This window comes from Protopterus annectens, chromosome 2.part1 (assembly GCF_019279795.1).
Source record: "Protopterus annectens isolate FY-2018-M chromosome 2.part1, PAN1.0, whole genome shotgun sequence".
In the NCBI taxonomy this organism is placed as follows: domain Eukaryota; kingdom Metazoa; phylum Chordata; order Ceratodontiformes; family Protopteridae; genus Protopterus; species Protopterus annectens.
The window spans coordinates 863,186,637-863,211,913 of record NC_056729.1 but is presented as its reverse complement, the minus strand read 5'-3'; the positions used below and the strand labels follow the sequence as shown (position 1 = coordinate 863,211,913).

The window sequence follows — 25,277 nt, the reverse complement described above, 5'->3', positions numbered from 1 at the left end:
CTCTCTAAAGCCAAAAACACAGCAAACATGGGACCTGACAACATCCCAGGCTGCGTTTTGCATGAACTTCAGAACAAACTGGCTCCCCACCTAAGCACCATGTTCAATAATAGCCACACATCAGGCTTTGTGCCCACTGAATGGCGCACAGCAGCAGTTAACCCACTCCACAAAGGGGGAGCCACCACTGATCCTGGGAACTATTGCCCTATTAGCCTGACGAGCCTGGTCTGCAAGGCCATGGAACATATCATCATGGAATTCATAAACAAAGACATTGGTAACCTCTAAACTCTGGACCCCACCTAGTTCAGGTTTGTGAAAGGCAGATCATGCCTCCTGAACCTGGTTGACTTCTTAGAGGCAGTCACCAAAGCCATAGACGAGGGTAAGGTGGTTCACACAGCCTATCTTGACCTTGCCAAGGCTTTTGACACCATCCCCTATTCTGGAATTGTAGCTAAACTCACTAAACTAGGTATAAACCCCTATGTCACAAGATGGGTTTCCAACTGGCTCACTGACAGAACCCACACTGTAAAAGTTGCAGACTCCAAATCTGACTTCAAACCAGTGACAAGTGGAGTACCACAGGGATCAGTCCTGGGACCTCTCCTGTTTGGTATCTACTTCTCTGAAGTACAGGCTAACACAGAAGGCCTCTGGCTAATGAAGTTCGCAGATGATTGCAAACTAGGAGCTATAGTTGAGTCCCCAAATGATGTGGACATCCTACAGAAGGGCCTCACTGACACAGATGCCTGGTGTCAGAGCCATGGCCTCAAGTTCAATGCCAAAAAGTGCATTGTTATCCCCTTTGGTAAAAACTCTGTACCCATGAACTACCACATAGGCAGCAGTCTTCTTAACACCGAATGTGTAATAAGAGACCTTGGGACCCAGGTGGACAGTAGTCTCTCCTTTGATAAACACATTGCCACAGTAGTCAGGAAATCCTTCTACATGGCACACCTCATCACAAAAGGGTTCTCATCCAGGAAAAAAGAGGTCATTGCTCCCCTCTACTCGACACTCATTAGACCCATTATAGAGTACAATGCCCCTTTTGGAATGTACCTCACAAGACATCTGCAGCAGCTGGAAAGGCCACAAAGAGGATTACTGGTCTCAAACAGATGCCCTACACTGATCGTCTCAAAAAACTCCAGCTTTACTCTGTAGCATATCGCCTACTCCGAGATGATCTCTGCCTAACATATAAAGCTATGTCAAACCCAGAGCTGTTGGACATGCTACACCTAAAGAAATCCCAATCCCTCTGAGCTACACGCTCTTAGGGACCTAAACTTTGTCACCACAATAAACAGTACTTGCTGGAGGGATAGTAGATTCCTGTCCCAGAGACTTCCCATACTCTGGAACAAGCTATCCATCTATGTCAACCAAAGTTCCTCATTAACACACTTCAAGAAAAATCTTGATGAGTGGATGGGAAATAGGAAATACACCCCGGGGATCACTTCTGTGGCTCTGCTCAACAAGGGCACAGGAAATTAACTTTCTTGGGTTGGCGTAAGCCAGGGAACTTTAGGCTTACTTAGGCCCTTGGGCCGATAGCCTAGTACCTACCTATGAACCTATGAAGTAATGGAAGAGTAAGGAACAAAGTTGTACCATGCTGTTTGTAAGCAGTTAATGTATAAAAGGAGAAGTAAGATAGAGGGAGGAAATGTTAGAGAAGAGTACCATTTAAGAGGAGAGAGAGGTGGGAATAAGGGGGCAGTCATTAAGCAGGGGAAAAAGTACAGAGGTATTAAGATAAGGGCAAGGAGGGCAGAGGCAGAAAATGAGGATTAATTTGGGCTACAGGAGTGAGAAGGACGGGGGTTTAAGTAAGAAATACAAGGGGATGTTGTGGGTAGGAGGGGAAGGGAATGGCAGAAGTAGAGGAGAGATGTTTTTGCTATTCAGGGAGGTTTTATGCAGGGGCAAGTCCAATCCATGTTTAGGTGATTTTTAAGGCATTTTTAAATTTGTGAGACTGGCTTATTTTTCTAATGGGCAGGGGGATCTCGTTCCAAGAAAGGGCAGGTAGGTAACTATAATGTTTTTGTCCTGAAGATGTTTTGGGCTTGTAGATATAAAGGTTAAATTGATCAGAGCTCCTAAGAGTTCTTGGTGGTGAATAGGGGGAGACTAAAGATGAGATGCTGGGCAAGAGAGGGGCTTGTGCACTATGGAGTCGATTGTTGCGAGTTGGATAATAATAATAATTGGTGAGGGATTTCTAACCAGTGGAGAGTTTTGTGAGCAAAACAATGATGAGATTTAGGTGGAAGGAGTGTAGCAAATCTGGCAATTTTGTTATAAGCAGTTTCAAGCTTCAAGAGAAGATTGGATTGTAGGTTGGTTAATATTTGCGCACCATAAAAGCAATTAGGTAGGAGATAAGCATGAGCAAGAGTTAGTCTGGATTCGGTTGATAGAAATCTTTTATTTCTATACAATATGCTAAGTTTTTGATGGGTTTTCTTGATGCATTGGAACACATGAATGTTGAATTTAAGATGGTCATCTATAATAGCACCTAGAAGCTTAGTATGGGATTCAGCTGTAATGGTTGCCTTATTGAGAGATGTAATGGTAAATGTGGATTTAAGGTAGGACAGTGATTTGGGAAGGAAAAGTAGGAGTTAAGTTTTGTTTGGGTTCCAGATGAGTTGATTTTTAGTGAGACAGTTTTCAATGAGGTTGAAGGACTTTTGAGTCAGAGTATGAAGGTCTGAGAGTGTAACAGCATTAGTAATGACTGTGGAGTCATCCACATACTGTATAAGGGATGAGTGTGGACAGGTGGTATAAAGGTGATTTATAAAAATGTTAAAAAGTAAAGGCACAAGTATTGATCCTTGAGGGACACCCATCTTAACTGGGAGAAATGGGGGGAGAAAGGAAAGCCATTTAAAAGCTTGCTGTGTGTTAGAAAGGTAGCTTTGGAACCAGGAGACAGTAGATGAGGGAAGACTGAGGTTAGAGAGTTTAGAGAGTAGCTTAGAAAGATCAAGAAAGAGACAGGAAACCAGCTTGTTGGTATCTCTTGCATATGTGGGCTATAGAGTCTGTGAAGGCAATAACGGCTGTGGAGGTACTGTGATACAGAGGAAAGCTATGCTGTGTAGCAGAAAGCAATTTTTTTGTAGGAAATAATCTAAGATCTGTTTATGTATACAAAGAAATTCCCCTACCATCCATTCTATTCCGGCTGAAATAAAAAATACATACAGAAAATAAAATTTAAATGTCTAAGTTCTACCATTCCTTTAAAGGAAAGATCAATGTTCCAATTAGATAAAATTAATCTTTTAGTCTCACTACTCATCAGATATAACAAGTTTTTCACATTTTTAGAATTTATGATAAGTTCACTCAAAATCCAAGTAGAATGTTAAACATTGTATAGGTAAGTGATGAAGAAAAATACATTATTAGTTTTATTCCACCCAGAATTTAGAAATGGACATGTGGGTGGGGTTTAGGTGTCTGCACCTTTGTCTTGTGTCTCTGCAGGCTTCATGCCTCACTGATGCTGTAACTTTTATAGCATCCATACTCATTAGGTACACTTCTTTTTTTAAATTCTTCACACTTTATTTAAAGATGCATATAGTTTACATAAGAAAGTGCTGCATATATATTCCTTACTACAACCGTATACGGTACTAGTAATGCAGAACACATACCATAAAGACAGTAACAAAAGGATCTCATTAAATGCTGATACACTCTGTATATGTAGATGTTAAATTTATAGTGAACACTTCTAACCAAAGCAAATAAAGAAAGAATAGCCCGTTACAAGAATTAGTGATCTTTAAAGCATTTGTTCACCATGCTGCAGGTGTAGCTAAAAGGCTTGGTGGCTACAAACATTAGCTTAATACTGTTTTCTCATGCTACATTCAGCAGACTGTTAATCACTAGAAGTGTGATCTACAGAAATCCTTTAACTTAACAATGTACTGGAGTAAGCAAGATTCTCGATTATTACATCTAACAGGTCTCCGTAAGATTCTTCCACCATCTCTGAAGATGGTGGTGCATGCTGGCTGATGAGATTGATGCATTACTCACAAATCTGACCAGTAACCTACAAAGGTATTGTTGAAGCTCACCACATCCAGGGATATGAGCATTTTTTTATTTGCTAGCTATGTTTTCCCTTGTGACAACAGATGCTTGAAATAATCAGTTTCTATATGTCAGGCCAAGATGATTCAGGAAGTTTTTTGTCTGGAAGAGGAAGGCGGAAGCTACTAGTGGGAAAGATATGGGGATGAAATTCCCCATGCAATTGCTAGCCTTGATCCATAATTAATAAGCCTTTGGACACATCCAGAATTTATGTTGTAGATCAGGTGGCCCCCTTGGACAGCTAGAGTAAACTCTAACACAAGTAGAGTGTTCTAAATGGATCTTAAAACCAATTCAATACCCTCCCATTCAGTAAAGTAGAGCTCAAAAAAGATAAGGACAACTAGCAGCACAGAATAAAGTATTCTGCAGATGGGCAATAGACTCTCCATTGCACTCCAGGTTTAATCTGTGTGCATTTTCCTGAATCAGTGATTTAGCATTAATTGTGTCATTCGCAACTTTTAGGTATATTAGGTCCCTTAGTTTCAGGCCTGTATAATTCCAAGACTCCTGGGGACTTTCAGGTTTCTTTGTCAGTATGAAAAAAGGGTGGAGGCCTTGTTAGTCTCTTGGGGGGGGGTGCATAACTGTATATCTAATTGATTTCTAGTAGCATCTGGATGAGACACCATGTCTGCATTGTAAAAACTGAAAATAAGCAAACACCCTTTCAATGTCAATGACTTGAGTTAAATCTGCTAACTAATGGATCTTCCCTTTCCAACTGTCAGTCCTTAAAGGATGACCTCCCATGTGCAAGTCTGGGCATTCCTGAGGGTTGGTGAGGTGAAATGCGAGAGACATTTAAGAGCTTTCCATCAATCATAGAGTATATGCCACTGCTGCAAAGTTTTGGGAAATCTTCAGATGTACCATACTATTGCACAGGTGGACTCTGCCCTTAGGACTGTTGATTCTATCTTGGTTAAAACAGACATAGAATCCTATTTGTGATAAAACAGGTAAAATGGAGAAGCAGCTGCTAATGAGACACCAGTCAGTAATGCCTAGCCCAAGCAGTTTCTTTGGCAGTCTAGTTATCTGTGCTTTGAGCCTCTACCTTTTATTACGCCAGATGAATCCATGGAGCAGGGCACATATTTTCTTATGCTAAGGGTTTGGTAGGCCCATCACATGTCTGTATAAATAGTAGAGGTGAGGAGCCACAAAAAATGTTTAATTAGAGCACCCCTTCAAAGCATTTGAAGGTGAAGCTTGTACCATGAATGGATCCATATAAATAGTATTGGCCAGAGTGGCTTAAGGTCACAGTTGGTCATTTGGGATGGGTTAGGGTGCAGAAGAATGCCCAAATATCTTGGCAGCATCTTAGACTAATTAAAGGCAATTCACTTGTCCATGATTTGAAAACTTTCAACAGCTGGATTCACTGCAGAATCCTCAAATTATTGCAGGTTAAGCTTAAGCCCCAAGAGTTTTTGGAAATCTTTAAGGGTATTTTTGATGATTAGAACATCCGTAACAGGGATATGATCCAGTATTATACTGTCATCCACAAAAAAGATACATATGTTTGTACACCATGCATATACATTCCATTATCATTGTGAGTTTTTAAACAGTCTGTTGAAGGGTTCCAGAGCTAAGTGGAAAAAGGTAGAGTGACAAGGGGCATCCATGTGTTTCATTAAAGGAAAAAGTTAAAGGGTGTAGTATTGACTAATACTGCAGATATAGAAGAGTCATATCATGCTTGAATTGACCTAATAAGTGCTGTGGAGATGAGAGAGGATAAATCCTCCAGGAGGTATGACCACCTAATAGAGTCAAAGGCCTTCTCGAAGTCCAGCAGCAGGGCTACTGCTAGCTTGAGGAATGAAGCCCTTGCACATACAGTATAAGCTAAGTGTCATGACATGGTTGCACTGGGACTTCCCTTTGACAAAAGCTGCTTGGGGCAGCAGAATAATATCGGGGATAACATAGAACAGCCTATTAAACAACATCCGTGTGTAGATCTTCATCTCTACATTTAACAACTAGATGGGTCTATAGTTCTCCATTTGTGTCTTTGTTAGGCTTAGGAAACATTGTAATAAGATATAACAAGGAGGAGAGATTGAGCTTACACCAGTACTGAGGGTAAGGGTGCAGGAGACTGCTGTATGATCAGAGAATAGGATGGGAAGTAGTTTGGAGATTTCTACTTTCGACTCCAGGTCCCTAGACTCTAACCAGTTGTCCAATCTGCTAACCTGTAGCACTCTAGGAGTTAAGAAAGAATAGGTCTCTTTCTCTGGATGTAGTGTGCACCATATAGCCTCTAAAAAGAGATGGTCCATGAGAGAGTAAAGAGTTGTTTGGAATTTAATGTGTCTGTCCATCTGGGGTGAGGTGCAGTCTCTTATTGATTCCAACATGACATTAAACTCACCAAGTGATAGAATCCCAGAATTAGGATGTTTTCTTCCTTCCAGCAAGCCAAAATATTCCCTAAACAAATTAGGGACAGTCTGTATTCAAACCATACAAGTTGGCTATTGTAAGGTCCTCCTGCTTTGTGTTCACAATTAACTACCTCCCTACCCCCATCAGTTCTCTTTTGCTGTAATATAGACCAGTTTAGTGTTTTTTTTTTTATATCAAGATAGCTACACTTGTTTTAGCCTCATTAATTCAACTTATGATAGCATTTGTAATCTATGAAGCCTTTTAACAGTCCGACATGACATTTAGTAATTGTGCACTCCTGTAACAGGGTTATATCAATATGAAGCTTCTGTAACAAGTGCACACCAAGATTGTGCTTAGCTTTGGAGTTTAAGCCATGTCCATTAACCGATATACCTTATATTGATGTCATATTGCTTTAAAAGCAAAATAATAGAAGATTCTTTAACTGAAACACTTATAACTCAGAGAGATAACAGCTGAACAGATAGGGTGATGTGTCAGTTCAGTATATTAGTATTTCTGAACCAAAAGTTAACAAGGATATCACCCCAGTCCCTCTGGCAGGAGGGCTTAAATGAAAATTATGAGGAATTTATTTGGCTGATACATAGTGTTAGAACTTAAAGGCAGAAAACAATATTCATGTTAATCAATCTGAACTCAAACCCATTATAGTTGCAGGCATTGCAGATTGTATGTCTTTGGCTTTAGAAATATACCTATCTGTACCTTTTGGCTTGCCTCTTTCTGCAGGGCTGAAATTTAGGCATGGAAATGGCACCCTTGCATAGGTCTGCATTGCAAACTGCTTCGGCCCAGTCTGCAGTTGCAGTGGGATACTCAGTCATATAAAATAAGGGCTGGGATCACTTACTTGAAACCAGAAAATTTTCCTTAAAAAGAGTCCTAGCTGTGGATTCATTTGACTATTTCCTAGCCCTCTACATTGGTCCCAGAGACTGCTGTGAAAATGTAGGTTCTGATGATAGGACTGCGGAAGTATTTACAGATCTGTCATCGCGAACCACTGATGTGCACTTTCCAGGCCCTGCTGGCTCCCTCATCTGATCTTGTGCTGTACTGCATACCATCCTGTCTAGTGTCAGTAGTCTTACTGGACACTGATCTTATAATGAGGTGTCTTTGAAGAAGTGCCAGTGTAGTTTCTGGATCCTGAAAAAGATAGTTTGTTTTGACTCCTGGTATCCAATGTACTTAAGTTTTTAAAATAATCAGTATGCTATTCTTAAGGCACAGGCTTCTAGTATATGCAAATGCCTTCTCCTTTGGACTACTGAGAAGTCTTGAAACAGAGATACATTATGTCCCAAGACCAAGAAGGGTAGCATTCGCTGGCAGTTTTGTGCACTCTGTCCCTATCCATGACGTTAAGGAAGTGCATGATAATCTGCCTCAGGCGAGTAACTTGTAGGCCAGGTGAGCACAAAGCATGGTGTGCCCTTTCTATTAAAAGTGGCTGAGCTGCAGATAAGTCGAGCGCCATGCTCAAATGAATTTCCAAAAAATGACATAGGCTTCTTCAACACCCCTGGAAGCCCTACCAGCCTACAGTCTACCTCTGTTTTCCAGATCATCTACTTTGCCCCATATTGCTTGTAACTAACTCACTACCATGGTTGCTGAGCAGTTGTTGCTGTTTTTGCAGTTGGCCCATGTGTTGCTGAAGATTCCCTTCCATAGCGTATATGGTTAAACCATTTTGCTTCATCATTGTTTTTAGTTTGATTTCCTCTTTTTGTTCAGCTGTGTCATCTAAGACTTTGGTAACCAAGGTCGTAAGCTTGTCTAACTTTTCAGTAATGCCTGGTAGTTCTGTCTTCAAAGTACCTGCCATGATGATTCAGAAAAAGCACTTTCCTGCCAAGATCTTGGCAGCAACTATGTATCATGTAAAACTATTCCCAGCTGTCAGCACAATGAAACACATAGGATTGTGAAGAAGAATAGACTGTAGAACGCCTGCCAAAATCCTTTAAACCTCTTAGCCAGAGCAGTAATATGATGCTACGCCATCTTGGGTTGCTCCATCCCGTCATTATATACAACTTGAGTTTGGAGCATACTTATCAACTGTCCAGATTTTGGTGGGCCACTCCAAATTTTTTGTTACACTTTCCTCAAGCCCCCCTAAAAGTGGAAATTATTCTGAGAAGTTCTAAGTTAGTAGTATCAGCATTTATACATTGCCCTAATTTGGGACCTTGCCTTTAATATTTTTTTTTTGCTTTGTCCCAACCCTGGAGATAAAAGTTGAGATCTATGGAGCCATGGAAGACATGAGCTACAAAATTTACAATGGCAGTTAAACAATGATAACTACACTGAAGTATATTTGTTTTTCTGTTATAAAATAAATAATGCTTGTCTAAATTGAAACTGCAATAATTAATGAAGCAGCAGGAACCTGTCAGTCAAAGATGTGTTCTGCACTGCTTTTCAAAAAGAAAATGAAGACATATTTAACTTGTTTTTTTCATGTTGTAACTATCCTGCATGATCTAAACAGCTAGCGAGTTCTGTTGCCCCACCACTGATAATTCCAAATTGATGGCGTGGAAATGGACTGTAGCACAGGATGTGCTGCACGCACAAATAAATAAAGTCCACAGTGTGCTCTGAATATATGAACTTTGTTTTGGACCACTCATGCCTTTTTGTTCATGTCGTTTATCATTTATTTCATGGTTCGGCAACAGTGTTTTACTAGGCAGATGTAGATGCATGTATAGAGTGAGAATGCAGTCAAGGAGTCTCTCCCCACACAGTTTTTTTTAATTTAATGAGTATTAGTTATACACTGGCGCAGAGACCAGTTGGCAGGAATCCAGACCAAATTAGCTCTGTACTGACCTTAAGTTGGTTTGATCAGAAGTACATTACATGAAACAGCTCACACTTAGCAACATATATCACATTGGAATACCCTCTTTCTGCAGTAGTTTCTGTTCGGATATAAACAGTGTGGCATTACACTCATCATCTGACTCGAGGGTATTGATATCCATCAAAAAGTCCAGCAACCCATCTGCCAGTGGGTGTGCTAAATATTAGGGTAGTGGGTACTAATATAAGCATAAATAGCAGTGGCACTATAATGTGGGGCATTGCCTGTGGTGGAAATTATATTATCTCAAATGCTTCCATACTGTAATGCTCTAAAGAACAAGCACATTCTTCTCATCCATACAAATCTTCGGGTCTATATTAGAACATCGAAGTTTCACATCTTCAAATGTTCTAATATCGACACCTAGTAACCAAAAACTGATAAGACCGAAAATTTAGAACATCGAATTTTTTCCTAGGGAAAAAAACTTGCTGTTCCAAAACACATACACACAACACAAACACACCAAACACACAGCAATCCACACACATACACCTAAAATCTTACATCTAAACCTACACTAAACTGTACATACACCACTATCTACCCACTTACCTTAACCCAAACCCTAACCCTAAGGTCCGTCACTATTGCACACACCTCACCCGCACCCTAACCCTAACTCACCTATCCCACCCTAACCCTCATGTCCACACAATCGCACACTTACCTGAACCTGACCGTAACTTTCCACTACAGAGCTGAAAATAGCGAAGCGACAATAATGGACAACCAAATTCTTTCCCTCGGAAAGAATTTGGTTATCTAAAAATTCGCTATTTTCAACTTTCAGTTACTAGGTGTCGATATTAGAACATTTGAAGACCTGACATTTCCATGTTCTAATATAGACCCAAATCTTCGTATGATATGGAGAGATATTAGCCACTTATTCTGACAGAATACTGCTGACAGTTAGTAGTAATGCCCTAATATAATTATCTGAGTTCAGTCACATGGTTTATAGAGAACTCATTTTAGAATCTAGGAAGTCTGGTATTTTCTACCTGAAAATTTACAACAGTAAAACATGCAGCAGTCATCACACTTTCCTTCTGGCAAAGGAATAACTCAAGTCCCACCATTCCTTTCATAATGTTTTTAGTTTATGAATGTGTTTAGTTTCATTCAAAATACAGAAGCTGGCAGTGATCTCTGCTTGTTATTTAGAATCATAATGAAGGGATGAAGTAGTAAGGTTACATTCAGCTGAAATTTCAGTTCCCTGTCACCAATAGTTCTCCCCCAAGAAATACCCTTCGCCACTCCACTGCTAATTGTCACAAAAAAGCAAGTTGCCATTGCACTCTCTAAAATTAAACACATGGCTTCAATGGGGCCTGACAGTATACTGGGTTTCCTCTTAAACAGCTTAAATCAGGACTTATCAGGCCCATTAGGATCTCTATTTAATCACTGCCTTATCCTGATAGAGTGGAGGACAGCAACAGTCAGCCCCCTGCATAGAGGGACCATCTACTGACCCAGGAAATTACAGACCCATAAATTTGACTAGTCGTATATGTAAGGCTATGGAAAGAATAATCGCAGACCTGGTAAATAATGACATAGGAAACCTCCAAACATTGTACCTGATCTAATTCGGCTTTATAAAGGGCAGCACATGCCTACTGAATCTAGAAGATTTCTTTGAGAAAGTCACAATGGTCATGGATGAGGGTAAAACACTGCCTACCTTGGCCTGGCCAAGGAATTTGACACTATTCCTTACTCAGGTATTATACATAAACTCACAAAACTGGGCATAAATCCCTACATCGCCAGATAGATAGCCAACTGGCTCATGGACAGGACACGTGGTTAATGTGGGAGAATTTAGATCCAGCAGGGGGACAGTTACTAGTGATATGCCACAGGACCCCATGCTGGGACCACTCCTGCTCAGAATATACTTCTCTGAAGGCAAGGCTAATGTGGAAGGTCTCTGGATGACAAAGTTTACAGATGGCCGTAAGTTGGGTGCAAACACTGAATCCCCTAATGATGTAGATATCCTTCAGTAGCATCTAGATCAGGCAAATGATTGATGCCAGAACCATGGTCTAAAACTAAATGTGAAAAAAATGCATTACCATAAAGGGAAGTCGAATATCCATGCAAATTACAACATCACTGGAACACCCCTGAGTAGACTCAGAGGTGAGAGATCAAGGTACACAGATAGATAATAGCCTGAACTTTGAACACCATGTGTCCACAGTAGCGAGGAAGTCTTTGTGGCACAGCTTATAAGTAAAGGCATGGTATCCAGATCCAAGGAAATTATAGTCCTGTTTTACTCAGCCCTTATTAGACCAATAAATGAGTACAGTGGCCATTTGGCATGTATTACACTAGGAACTTACAGCAGCTGGATCAACCCCAGAGGTTCCTTACAAAGAAAATACAGGGTGTAAACATGTCCTGTGTGAATAGACCAAAATCCTATTCCTTTAGTCTGTCTCCTACTGACTATTTAAGGAGTGACCTATGCCTTACCTGCAAGGCACTCACAAATCCATCCCTGACAGAGCTGCTACACATCCGCAAGTAAAATAGCATGAAGGTCACCCAATACAGGGATCTAGATTTAATCAGCAACTCAAACAGAACATGCTGGAGAGACAGATATGTGTCTCAGAGATTGCCCCTTCATTGGAACAGGCTTCCTATTCATATTAAGTTGAGCCTTTCCCTGGGCTTCTTCAAATGTAATTTAGATCAATGGATGGGGAATCACAAATTCACATCTGGGATACTGCCTATGTCCCTTATGAACAGGGGCAATCTGTAAGATAGTCAAGGCAAAAGCACAAAATCATGCCATTTTCTTGGCCCCAGGGACTATAAAGTGGGTAAAATCGGGTTATAAAACCAAAAACGAAATGGAAAAGTTGCCAAAATATTAATACCAGTAACCAAAGTCCAAAATAGCATCCAGAAAGGAGAAACAGCAGTCCATGACTAAATAATGAAAAACACTTCTTTAATATATAAAACACATAAATGCTTAACTTAAATCACCGCATTTTCATCCTCAAAACAAAAAGTCTGTACTGAGGATGAAAATGTGGTGATTTAAGTTAAGCATTTATGTGTTTCATATATTAAAGAAATGTTTTTCATTATTTGGTAGTCTGTATTGAAGACAAAAATGTGGTGATTTAGGTTAAGCATTTATGTGTTTTATATATTAAAGAAGAGTTTTTCATTATTTGGTCGTGAACTGCTATTTCTCCTTCCTGGGAGCTATTTTGGACTTTGGTTACTAAAATTGGGTTATATTGGCTAGGCTTGTAAGGGCTCTTCAGCCATAAGCCTGGTAATCTTCTATGGACCTACGAACCTAGCTGCCATTTCACATTTCTCAAAGATATGCATTGCTTAGGAATTAGGGATATTTTACTGGAAGTGATGTGTTTGATTACTAAAAGGCAGCCTGCAAAATACGGAATGGAAACAAACTAAAAATTAAAGTTTTCCAGAAACACACCCATACCCACAAGCACATGAGTATGCATGCATGCGCACACACACACACACACACACACACACACACACACACACACACACACACACACACACACACACACACACACACACACACACACACACACACACACACACACACACACACACACACACACACACACACACACACACACATATATATACACACACACACACACACACACACACACACACACACACACACACACACACACACACACATGCACATACCACTTAAATGTACCTCATTATGAGTAGCATTCCTCATTTTGTTGCTTAAAAATTGATATTCCTTTCATACATTCTTTGTTAAGAATTTTATTTAACTGATATCGATGCTAAGTAATACTGAGTCATAGTAATTAATCAAAAGAATGTTTTATGAGTTGATAGGTTCATAGAAGGTATTGGCCCTAGAGCCCTTACAAGCCTATTAATATTTATCCCAAATTACCCCAGTTGTCAGTGGTTAAGTGAGTGAAGTTTGCATAGTAAGGGTCTATGGTACTTAATACAGACTTCTTCTGTCCAGAAGTTAAAATAAAACATTTTAGCCATCCAGTGAACTTCCTAGTTGAAATTGTTAGTAAGTGTTCAGCATTTTACCCTTTTATTTCATTATGGGCGGTATCATTCTACATTTTGGAGGTGGAAGGTTGAAAGTTATTGCACACAGTCACACAGGCACACAAATATTATTTAGTAGGTACTACAACTTAGACAAAACTAGTTTTCAGTGTAACAACTTCCATCCAGAAAAAAAGTAATGCTTCTTGTTCTTCAGAAACACATGCTGCTGCCCATGTCCTGCTCATTGTAAAACAAATCTTCTTAAACAAGCACCTGTCTCATGTACATTGATGTAGTTATTCCAGAGAGTATACAGAGTATATTTTCACAAATGCTTTTACATTACTGAAACAGGTATAACACTGTCTGGTTCACTAAATGTCTTTTTCAGCCTTTATGGAAAACTGGAATTTAAGCAAGGGTCATTCACAAAGAACAGCATTTGTCTCACTATACTCACACAAAGGCATTTTTAGGGCAGTGGTGACTTAAAAGTGTCTTTCTACCTTTCTTTGACACTGAGAAGCTCACAACAAAGATCACATTATATAATACTAAATTTTACTCAGGTGCTTAAAATTTATATCTAACTTCTTGACATGCATCTTTGCTCTGGTGTGCTTCTTGTTACAGATTAACCCACTGCTTGCTGAATAAGACAGTGAAGGCTATGCCCTGCCAAATTTCTCAGCTGAATGTACTCTCTTATTCAGCTGTAAGAAATAAAAGTATTTAATATTCTGCTTAATGAATCACCATTAATAGAGTACATATGGTATACATGCGCATGTACCTGGTTTGTAAAAAGAATGTTAACATGGACACAGAATGTTCCTCCATGGAATGAGTTTTTGATCCAGTGCACAATAAGGATTTGTGTGGAGCTCACACAATCACTTATAATATTTCTAAGGAGAATGCTTTTGTCAGAAGAATTTTTATACGTCCAAAAATGATAACATTAGCTGATAGCACTGAATCTAATGCCTTACGAGTGTCAGGATTTAGGTAACTTGTTCTTTTAAATAGCTATTTTTAGTAAAGTTGCACTGTGAAAGGTCAAACACATCAGAATGGATGATTAGCAACCCTTTGAGAACATACTCTAAATATTCACCCATGGGTGCCATTAAACTAATGGCCCTGAAGTTATAGACAGCAATTTTATTTCCAACTTTGTAAACAGCTAACAAAAAAAACTCATTTCTAACTTGGGAGAGATTATCAGAGAACCAAAGATATTTGAAGTATGGAACATGGCAATATACAGTGGATATAAAAAGTTTACACACCTCTATTAAAGTACCAGGTTTTTGTGATATAAAAATTGAGACCACAATAAAGCATTTCAGAACTTTTTCCACCTTTAATGTAACCTATAACCTGTACAATTCAATTGAAAAACAAACAAATCTGTTAGGGGAAAAATATAAAAAGTAAAAAATGTACAATAAGCTGGTTGCATAAGTGTGCACACCCTTAAACTAATACTTTGTTGAAGCACCTTTTTTATTTAACACACATATACATATATATAAATCAAATCACTATGATGGAACAAAGGACAAAAATGACACAACTGAGACGTCAAAAATAAATTTAATGCCACACAGATTAAAAGCTTGTGACCTTCTACAGAGGTCTTCCTCAGAATGAATAACACAAAAAGAACAAGGCTGATATACTTAAACTCCTTGAACATCTATCAAAAACAATCAATCAATCAGCAATCAATTACACAAATGAACTTTTAAAAAACCTACCCTCAACTATATAGTCAGTACTTCTCTAAATTTGTGTATAAAAACAATTCAGAAACATTTTAAAACATTTTTGTAAAAAAACACATTTTTATGTAAAAAACATTTTTGCATTAAAACGTTTTTATAAAAAACATCATTCACATTTGTCATAATAAGATTTCACACCACCATTTAACCTGGGTGTATTATAGGCATTAAATGATATTTGCAACTTAAACTCTCTATAGTCCAACCCCCTTCCTTGTTTTCATTAAAATCATATGGTATATGGTCAATAACAGTAAAATATTTTTTTTATGTTTTTCACACAATGAAGCATGCTTTACTAGTGCATTATCCATATTCTTACTCTTAATGGCATATAAGTGTTCATATATTCATTTTCTCAACTGCTTGTTAGTTTTACCTATTTAAAATGTAGTACATGCTGAACACTTGGCTAAATACACCACAAAGGTGGACCCACAATTAAACAAATCCTGGTACCTGCCATTTCTTACTACTCACACTCACTTCAAAATATGGACCCTCTGCTATATACCTAACAAAAACTACAATTCAAACACTTAAATATACCTCTAGTTCCCCATCACTTCTATAATTTTCCCTCTCTAACAACTCCTTAATTTTTTTGCTCTCTTGTTAATAAACAAAAGGGTTAGCTCCAAAGCAGATTTTAAATCACAATTGGCTTCCAAAATCCTCCAAAGTTTTTTTTATAATACCCTTGATAGCACTGCTATCCATTGTATAAAACAAAGGAATATAAATAGTGCAATCCTGTGAACTATGTCAGTTCAACTAATAATCAGTGTTGGAAAGTAAAATTACTGTGTTGCCTTAAATATTATTACTATTAGTAATCAGGTGTTGTGGTTTTATAATGCAAATCTTGCTGTACATGAAATGGGTAAACAATAAAGATGGTATAATGTTGTGGTTCTGTACTGTTTTATTAGTCTGCAAATGAATAGACTGTACAATCCATATAAACTAATCTGCTGTAAGCTTTTGTGTTTCTGGTATGTTGCCGCTTGCTTTCAATTAGCGTACATTTCTCTGCCCCCCTCATCCTTTCATTACTTATTTTTTCCCTTTAATTTCCATTGTATTATATTTATTTCTGTCATGATCTTCTGCCCTTTCTTTTCCTGTCTCCTTTCTCAGGAAGTCTGAAATTAAAAATAAGTGAAGACTGATAACATATTACTTGCTGGTCTCTGTGAACTAATTTACTTTGCTGTTTTTTTTTTCATTTAGATTGCTATTCCAAATTTGCTCACAATCTTACCTTCTCAGGAAATGATATAGGAACCATTGATGTTACAAGTACCAAGGCATGCCAAGATGCTTGTACAAACACAGACCGCTGTCAGTTCTTCACCTATACTGCACGTGCAGGAACATGCAAAAATCAAATGTAAGGAGTTTTATTATACTGTTAATTAATGCCATAAGTACTGAAACAGGGGAAACAAATGGGCCACACTGAAAACATTAAGCCACAATAAGCAATTTCTTTTCATCAATGAGCCCATAGCATTTGGAAATAGTGTGAATGATATGTATGCATTCATTAAGGAAACAAATATATAGGCATCATGTATAGGATTGAAGTGCATCTTTTATTTGTGTTCTGTAGCAATCAAGTAATTGAGATGATTATAGATGATTTTAATTGATTTGATTTGTTTTGATCCCAGCTTGAGACAGGCAGCTGCCATTAATAAATACAATATACCTACTGATACAACATATGTGCTTAAAACGATGGCAGTTACAGAAACATGTTCAATCCAGTTCACTGGGTGTCAGCATTTGTTTTATTTCAGTTATTTTTTCTCAAACCTAAAAATAATGCTCCAATATCAAGAATAAAGGTCATGTCCAAATAATTTAATTATTACAGTTTGTATGAAGAAATCAGTTACAAGAACCTGCTAGGAATTTTTACTTATTTACTTTTGTTTATTTGTGTATGCAGCAAACACATGGGCCATTTTTCATTTATCATGCTAGATGATATATTTATTCATTTGCTATAGTTTACTGGGAAAATCCATATTCAATTACAAAATACAATAACTAGAGCAAAGAGAAGTAATTAATATATTAATTTGACAAATTAAAATGAAAAGCATGTTATTTATATATTAAACATGTACAACATTCCATAACGCACTGCATAATACAATAAGAGCAGAGAATATAATTCATATGAATGAATTTGAATATCACATCACATCCTAAGATTTTGACATTTCACAACAGTTGCATCTTAAATATATTATATTCCAGCTTTCTTTTCCCCATAATGATTATGATGTAAATGTATCCAGAAAAATACTCCTAGTTTCTTTGATGAAAAGTTCCTTGTAGGCTTCCATAACGATAATCATAGATTAGCATTGTTTTATTAAAATAAGTAGGAATTCCACCAGTTAGGACATAAGATCATGAAAAGCCCTTTCAATGTAGTAGAGTTAGTTAAATTTAATATTGTCAAAGGATGCATTACTGGAACTGAGACATGAAGTAGTTTTTTTTTTTTTTTGGAACTTGATAGGGCTGTGCAGGATCAATCAGTTGTTCACACTGAGTACTTTAAAAAAATGAGTAAGTTTAGTTACAAACAGTTGAATGAATACCTCACCATGGATTTGTGTCACATGTCTTGGACTTGGCGAGTTCAAAAGGATGATAGTGTTGTCATCATGAATGCCCTTGATGACCTCTTTGAGGACATCTATCAGATGTAACAGACATGATGTACCATTAGCAGCTCACACAGCTCTGTTTCACACAGCTGGGTTATTACTAGTGTCCATTTAGAAAAAGTCTATGAAAATATGTTGGTCTTCCTCACAGATGAGGAGAGTCAGCATATTTCTACACATGCATGCATCGGGTGCTACCCCTCCTAACTCAGATGGATGCATATTGATGTACTGATTTCTACAGGAGCATAGTCTGTGTGGAGGGTATGTTGAAGTATATATTCAACTGTGTCAGGAAGGTGTATGTGTTGAGTCATACGATATGCATTCTGTGATGGTGTCACAACCCATTGATTCTGTGTGATAGGCCTTGTTGAAGGTAAGACAGTGCATACTGCCTATCCTGATCTGGCCTATAGTTTGGACACAATCCCTCAAGCATGTATCATTGAGAAAGTCTCACAGATGGGGAATATCACTTATGTTATTAGATGGGTAACCAAATGGCTCACTGCCAAAACACAGACAGTGAAAGTTGGTGAATCAACCTGTCCCAGTAAAGCTGTCACCATTGCCATACCCCAGGGATCTGTGCTGTGGCCCTTTGCTGTTTGGAATCTAATTCTTGACAGTTCAGGCTAAAGTATATGACAGTTGGCTTTCCCGTTTGCTGATTCTTCCACACCAGGTGCAATTATCAAGTCCATTTATGATGATAACATACTACCGGGGGGGCTAACACAGACAAATTATTGGTGACAAAGCCACACGGTCAACAAATGAACGCAAAAATATGTCTTTAATTTGTCCTTGTGAAAAGTAGAATTCCCTGCCATTTATAGCATTAACGACAGTCCTGCTATGCTGAAACCCAGTGATGCAAGCACTGGGAACACACATAGATAGCAATCCTAACTTCGATTACCAAGTGTCTACTCTGGTATTGAAAGCTTATGTTGTGGACATTATAAGTTACACTGTCATATTCAGATTTTAGGATTATATTACAGCACTGTACTCGAACCTCATCAGAGCACTAATAAAGTATACTGCTGTCTTTTGCATGTACCTTACCAGACACATGCAGCAGCTGGAAAGACCCCAGCGGTTTCTCACCAAGAAAACACAGAGCCTACAAACAATGCCATGATGTATGTCGATAGACTGAAATCCATGTCACTATAATCTGTATTATATAGGATGAGGTGACTTCTGACCCTGCCTTGGTGGGAATAGTGGACATCCACAAATCAGATATAGCTGAAGACATCAGCAGGATCTGGTGAGGAGAATATGGTAATAACAGTGTTCTACATGTTGGTGTAAAAGGCTTGCTGTAATGTCAAGCAAGAGTACAACCACACACTCATACACCGCACACACGTGCACACACACACACACACACACACACACACACACACACACACACACACACACACACACACACACACACACACACACACCAGTTGACTGCAGTGAGAATAGAATTCCTACTTACTAAGTACACAGATTACAGAACTCAGTACTTTACACAAGTGTCACGGCACAAATCTGACTTTTACATGACTGCAGGACAACTTATAGCGGATGACATCAGCAGGACATGTTGGAGAGAAAATGGGAGGCCTGCATGAAATGGATGTAATGGATGTGTAAGCATGTGCAAGTGCCATGTCAAAATACTGTCATTTCATGTGATTAGATTGGGAACTGTAGGATACACACATGTTTTTCTGCCACAATTGACACAATTACACATACACACACACACACACACACACACACACACACACACACACACACACACACACACACACACACACAGACACACACACTTGACTGCAGTGAGAACAGAAACCCTACCTATCTAAGTGCACAGATTATACATCTCATTGCTTTAGGCAAGTGCCAGGGCAGAAGTCTGATTTTTACAAGGCTGCAGGACAGCTAATAGTGGATGACTTCAACTGGGCATGTTGAAGAGAAGATGTCGAGAGGCCTGCATAGGTTCATAATTTTATAGGTTCATACAAGGTTACTAGGATAATGCCCCTAGGATGTTTACAAGCCTAGCCATATAAAAACACAAGTACCTTATTGCACATCGCTAGATGGTCATTATTAGTAGAGCAATTTTATCTTCAGCACTGACTGTCCCTGTCCATGAGGGACATAGGTGCCATCCCAAGTGTGAATTTATAATCACCCATCCAGTTGTCAAGGTTGCACTTGAATAGAGTCACTGAAGAACACTGCTTCACATGCAGTGAGAGCCTATTACTGTGGAGTGGCAATCACTAGGAGATAATATCTGTCTCTCCAGCATGTTCTGTTTATGTCACAGTCTGGGTTGAGATCCCTGGAACAAGTTATTTTTGTCCAATTTGATTTGCGGATGCCCAGCACTTCCAGTAGGGTAGGGTCTGACACTGCTCTGTAGGCCAGATATAGGTCACTTTCAGTAGACTGTATGATACTGAGTACACTGAAAGGTCTTTCAGTTTTTCCATGTATGTCATGTTTTGGAGGCCATGGATTCTCTGTCACAAACTTCTGTGTTTTCTCTAGTTGCTGCAGGTGTCTGGTGAGGTACAGACAGAAGGTTAATTGTACTCAATTAGTCATCTGACAAGGGTAGAATGCAGCAGATCTCTGAACACCCTTGTCTTGGATGCAATGCCCTTATTTAGGAGGTGCACTGTGAGGAATGTGTGTGTCTCAACACTCTGGACACATAGTGATTGAAGTTTAGATTGTTATCAGCATGCTTTCCCATATTTAAGCTTAGAGGGGTGCCATGTATATCGCAATTAGCAGGGGTACTTCTTTGCCAAAGTGGACAATGAGGAATTTTTTTCCTTTAAGGTTCAGTCCATGAGTATGGCACCAATTATTTGTCTGTGTCACCCCTTTCTGTAATATCTTAACATCCTTGGGGGACTTTATATGATTGTGCCCAGTTGACAGCCATTTTCAAACTTGGTAAGCCATAGGCCATCTACCTTGGTCTGGACTTCAGAGAAATAGTTTCAAAACAGTTGAGGGCCCAGCAGAGATTCTTGTAGTGTGCACTCTGCCAGTGAGCCAGTTGGCTATCCATCTAGTAATGTATGGGTTAATCCCCAGATGGGAGATTTTCTCTATAATACCTGAATGGGGGATGGTTTCAAGGGCGTAGATAAATCAACACAGGCAGTATATAATGTTATCCCTCATAAAGTGCTTTGGTGACATTATCAAAGAAGTCCACTATGTTTAATAAGCAAGATTCATCCTTCACAAAACCAAAATGGGTTGGGTCAAGTGTGGTGAAGGTCACCTCTGTTCCTGTGGATAAGGTCCATGATGATTCTTAACATAGCTTTGCAGATAAGCCTGGTTAAGCTTATGGGCCAATAGTTCTAGTTCTGCATGTTATCAGATTGATGTGCATTGCATGTCACACAACCTTTGATCATAATTTATGTAGTGTAGGTGATATATGTGTGAAAAAATGTACTGAGACACCAGGGTTGCAGTGCAAAGGGGGGAGGCATCATTTAGCTGTATTGTAAATATGTGACATATTGTTAGATAGACCAAGTTTGTTATGTTTCCACATGCAATTTCATGGTATAAAGAGTAAATTAACAGTAAACAGCAGTAATAACTGTTAATATTTAGTTTTCCATAGCTCAGTGAGCAGCAGGCTTATGTGACTGTTGTCAAAGTGTTTGCACATGTGAGATACACATTTCCAGTTCTTTTGCTGTTTGCACATAGTTAAGCAGTGCGGAAATGCAAGCTGCACTGTGAAAAGTCTGAGAGTTTGCACTGAGTCTATGAAACACACCTGCTGCTTAGCTGACTTTGTGGCAGCAGGTGTAAATGTATTGACATTTCTTTTTCAGCCCAGATGATACTGGGTTCAAATTCAGGTATATCTTATACTTTTAAATAAACAATGATAATGCAATGACATTATTCTTTATAGTACATTCAGCATATGTTATTCTGTGTTGAAGTAGCATAGCAGGGTTAAGCTGCATTGTACAGAGGTGTGCAATGCCAAACTGTGAGCAAACATAGAGACCATAAAGTGAAGTGATCCATTGCTTTTTCTGGTGTGTTGTGCATGATTTTATTTGCTGACCAGATTATAGGTGGTACAATGAGGTAGAAGTGGTGAAATGGGGAACAAGTGGGGGGGGGGACAAATGGAAATCAGTACATGAATGTACAGGAGAGAGGTAAGAAAGAACAATAGCTATCTATTTCTTCAACAGTAAAAATTGATAATATGTGCAGAATAATAACTGAATTTGGACTGTCAACTCGAGAGGGAGAGGTGACAGAAATGTAATCATGTTGTATTGCCAGTTGGGCTGAATCATGCATGTCAAGAAGACAACTGTGTGAAATGGAGAGCTATGTATGGGCTGATTATTTTTTTGTGGGACAGGCGCCCATTACTTTTTTAAATTCAGTAAGAGAGGACTGCTGGGTAAGGAACATAGGTGTGTCTGGGCCAAGTAAGTTGGGTAGGTAAGGAAGAAAATGCAAACAAATAAGACAAACATGACAAAAGACAGGGATAGTGAGGGATACAAAAGTTTGGGGGACACCATGTTTGGGGTGAGGGAAATGACAATTCAGGATCATGCTCATCAAGATTGGAGACAGTGAGAATCAAGTCCTCACCCACTAGACTGTCATCAATGTCTCCTTACCAAACTGGTGGCTGAAGTGCTTGACATCTTCTCCTGCTATGGACCATGAGTGAAAGCAGCTTCTCCAACAGGCATAGTCATACACCAGTGGTGCAGTGCATGACCCTACACACCAACCCTGGCATCTCCTGATGGGTGATGAAATCACCACCTCTGCACTGATCCTGGAGGCAACCACTGAATCAGCTTCCTTGGCAGTACTTCCCGAGAGGGCAGGTAGTGCAGGGACAGCAAAGGCAGTGCTGCTAGGTTGGCTACCAGATGTGCTGGGCATCAGTGCTAGAACCACTGAAGTGGGGACAGGCTGATCCACTGGGGCTGCCTACCTCGCTGTGCTGTATAGTATTTAATGATGTGGTAAACATGGATGACAAGGAGATATTTTGAAAACATATTATAGAAAATAAAAAAGAGAGATAAGGGTTGGGGTGAGAGAAAAAAGAGATAAAATTAGCACCATCATACATGACATACACTTGGCGAAAGTTAACATGATACCTTGACCCCATGTAGAAAAATCAGAAAAAGGGGGCTGATGATGATGATGATAACAGTGATGATGATGATGATGATGGTGATATGTGATATACAATGCATTAACACAATTATACAACTCTTTTATAAGTATTACATTTAAGTGTATATCATAACAGATACACTATACTACAGACTGCTGAAAGTAATTATTGAAATGTGCATATATTGCAAATACACATGTTCCAATTATACAGATTATGGTTAACAGCATGGCATTTGTGCCACTGGTATAGAGCTTTTAATTTAATGTAAATATTATTAAAGAAATGCCATATTGTATAGTTGTGATTCATGGTATTTAAACCCACAACTTCTGACTGCAGTCTAATATTTGACTCCTACTAAATTGTTTTGTGCTACAGAGTAATGCACACATGTTTGCTTTTACAGTTAGGATATACATGCTCAGTTTGATACAACTGTATACAAAAAACAAACAGCTATCTTTAACTTTTAAAGCTGCAATAATACGTCTCTTGTGCTGCATACATAACACTTGCTTCCCTATGTTTATTCATTCGAGCAACATGAATATGGACATGAGCCTGCCTATTGAACTCACATTTGGCAGCAGCTGGAGAAACAACAGAAAAGAACAGAATATCAATATGCATAGCAATCTTGCCTATATTTAGCTTTCTCAGTATTACAAGTACTTTCTTATTGTCATACTTACACTGCTATGGGATGTCTGCAGTCTCAAATTCATTCAATCAACAGTTGAGGGTATCCCTTTTTTGCCTGTGCAGGTCAGTAAAATTATGCCTACACTGATCTCTAGTGCATGGGATGTCAGTAGCATGGGATATAGCCTGAGGCAAACTATTCCACTCCTCAGAATTGTACTGAGAGCCAGAATAGTCCCTTGCAGAAGCCTTTGGCTGTGGCAGTTTACCAGGAGTAAATATCCTGGACTCCTGCACACCTACCTCTGTTCCCTAAATTAGGCACTTTCCTCTCTAATGCCAGCCATGTCTGCCAGCCAAACTAGAGCAATGGAAACTGATGCTTTGCCATCAGTTCCAATTATCACATTTACTGGTAGTGTGCAATCCTGAGCAATGATGCCAACTGTTTGCGCGATGTTAGCGAAGTGCAGCAGTGCCAAGCAGGGAGGAAATAAATACCTGAAATTGGAAAGTTAATCTTATACTTGGCCTTAGTTTGAGGGGTATCTGGTGATGTAGCTTGAAAATATTTATTTATTTATATTATTTTACATTTGTTTACTGGGAAAGTCTGACTGGGTTAAGACCCGTTTTCAGCAGAGGCCCGGGTAGAAAAGCTCCATGTATAGAGATTATAAAAAACATATACAAGAAATTATACAAAAAATATACAAGACATACAGTACACCAGAAATGACATTCCATGCTGTTATAGCTGACATTTGTATTACACAATCATCTGATATAATTCCTTATTGTGATGTAGACATTGTAGTTTCCTCAAAGTAAGCTGAGGAAGGGTTTGTAGGGGGGAATTGGATAGAAAGGGATGAGGTTAGAAATTATCTAGATGAGAGAGAGAGAGAGAGAGAGAGAGAGAGAGAATAGATTATGAGGTAGTCGGTGAATACAAAACAGTATGACCAGAACTATTTAAACTAGTTAGCCTGGAGTAGTACAGGAGCAAAGCCAGGTGTGATTAAGATAATTTTTAAGAATCTTTTTGAATTGTGTGGTATTTGTGTTGGTTTTGATGCTGTGAGGTAGTGAATTCTAACTTGATGCTACATGATGAGAAAATAGGGAGTCCCCTGCTGTATTAGTAGATTTGGACACTTGTAGTACAGATCTATTTGTTGAGCAAAGACTTTGGTTTGTAGTATGGGGCTGGAGAATATTTAGAAGGGCAGGGATTTTTTCAAGTTGATAAACTAGTTTGTGTGCCAAGGTTAATTGGTTATAGGACAGACGTTATGAGAGTTCTAACCAAGAGAGTTTTTTTTAAGGAAAGACAGTGGTGGATATGATGTGGGCAGTCAGTTGCA

General features: G+C 38.9%; 1 protein-coding gene across 3 annotated transcripts in view; it reads left to right on the top strand.

Annotated features, from left to right (window-relative positions):
* Nucleotides 1–25,277, top strand: part of LOC122794259 (plasma kallikrein-like) — a 943,559-nt gene that overhangs the window by 460,590 nt on the left and 457,692 nt on the right. For all 3 annotated transcript variants that reach the window (XM_044062509.1, XM_044062510.1, XM_044062511.1), the window contains exon 9: nucleotides 16,582–16,741. In XM_044062509.1, the coding sequence (XP_043918444.1) occupies nucleotides 16,582–16,741 (160 nt within the window). The remainder of the gene's footprint in view (nucleotides 1–16,581; nucleotides 16,742–25,277) is intronic.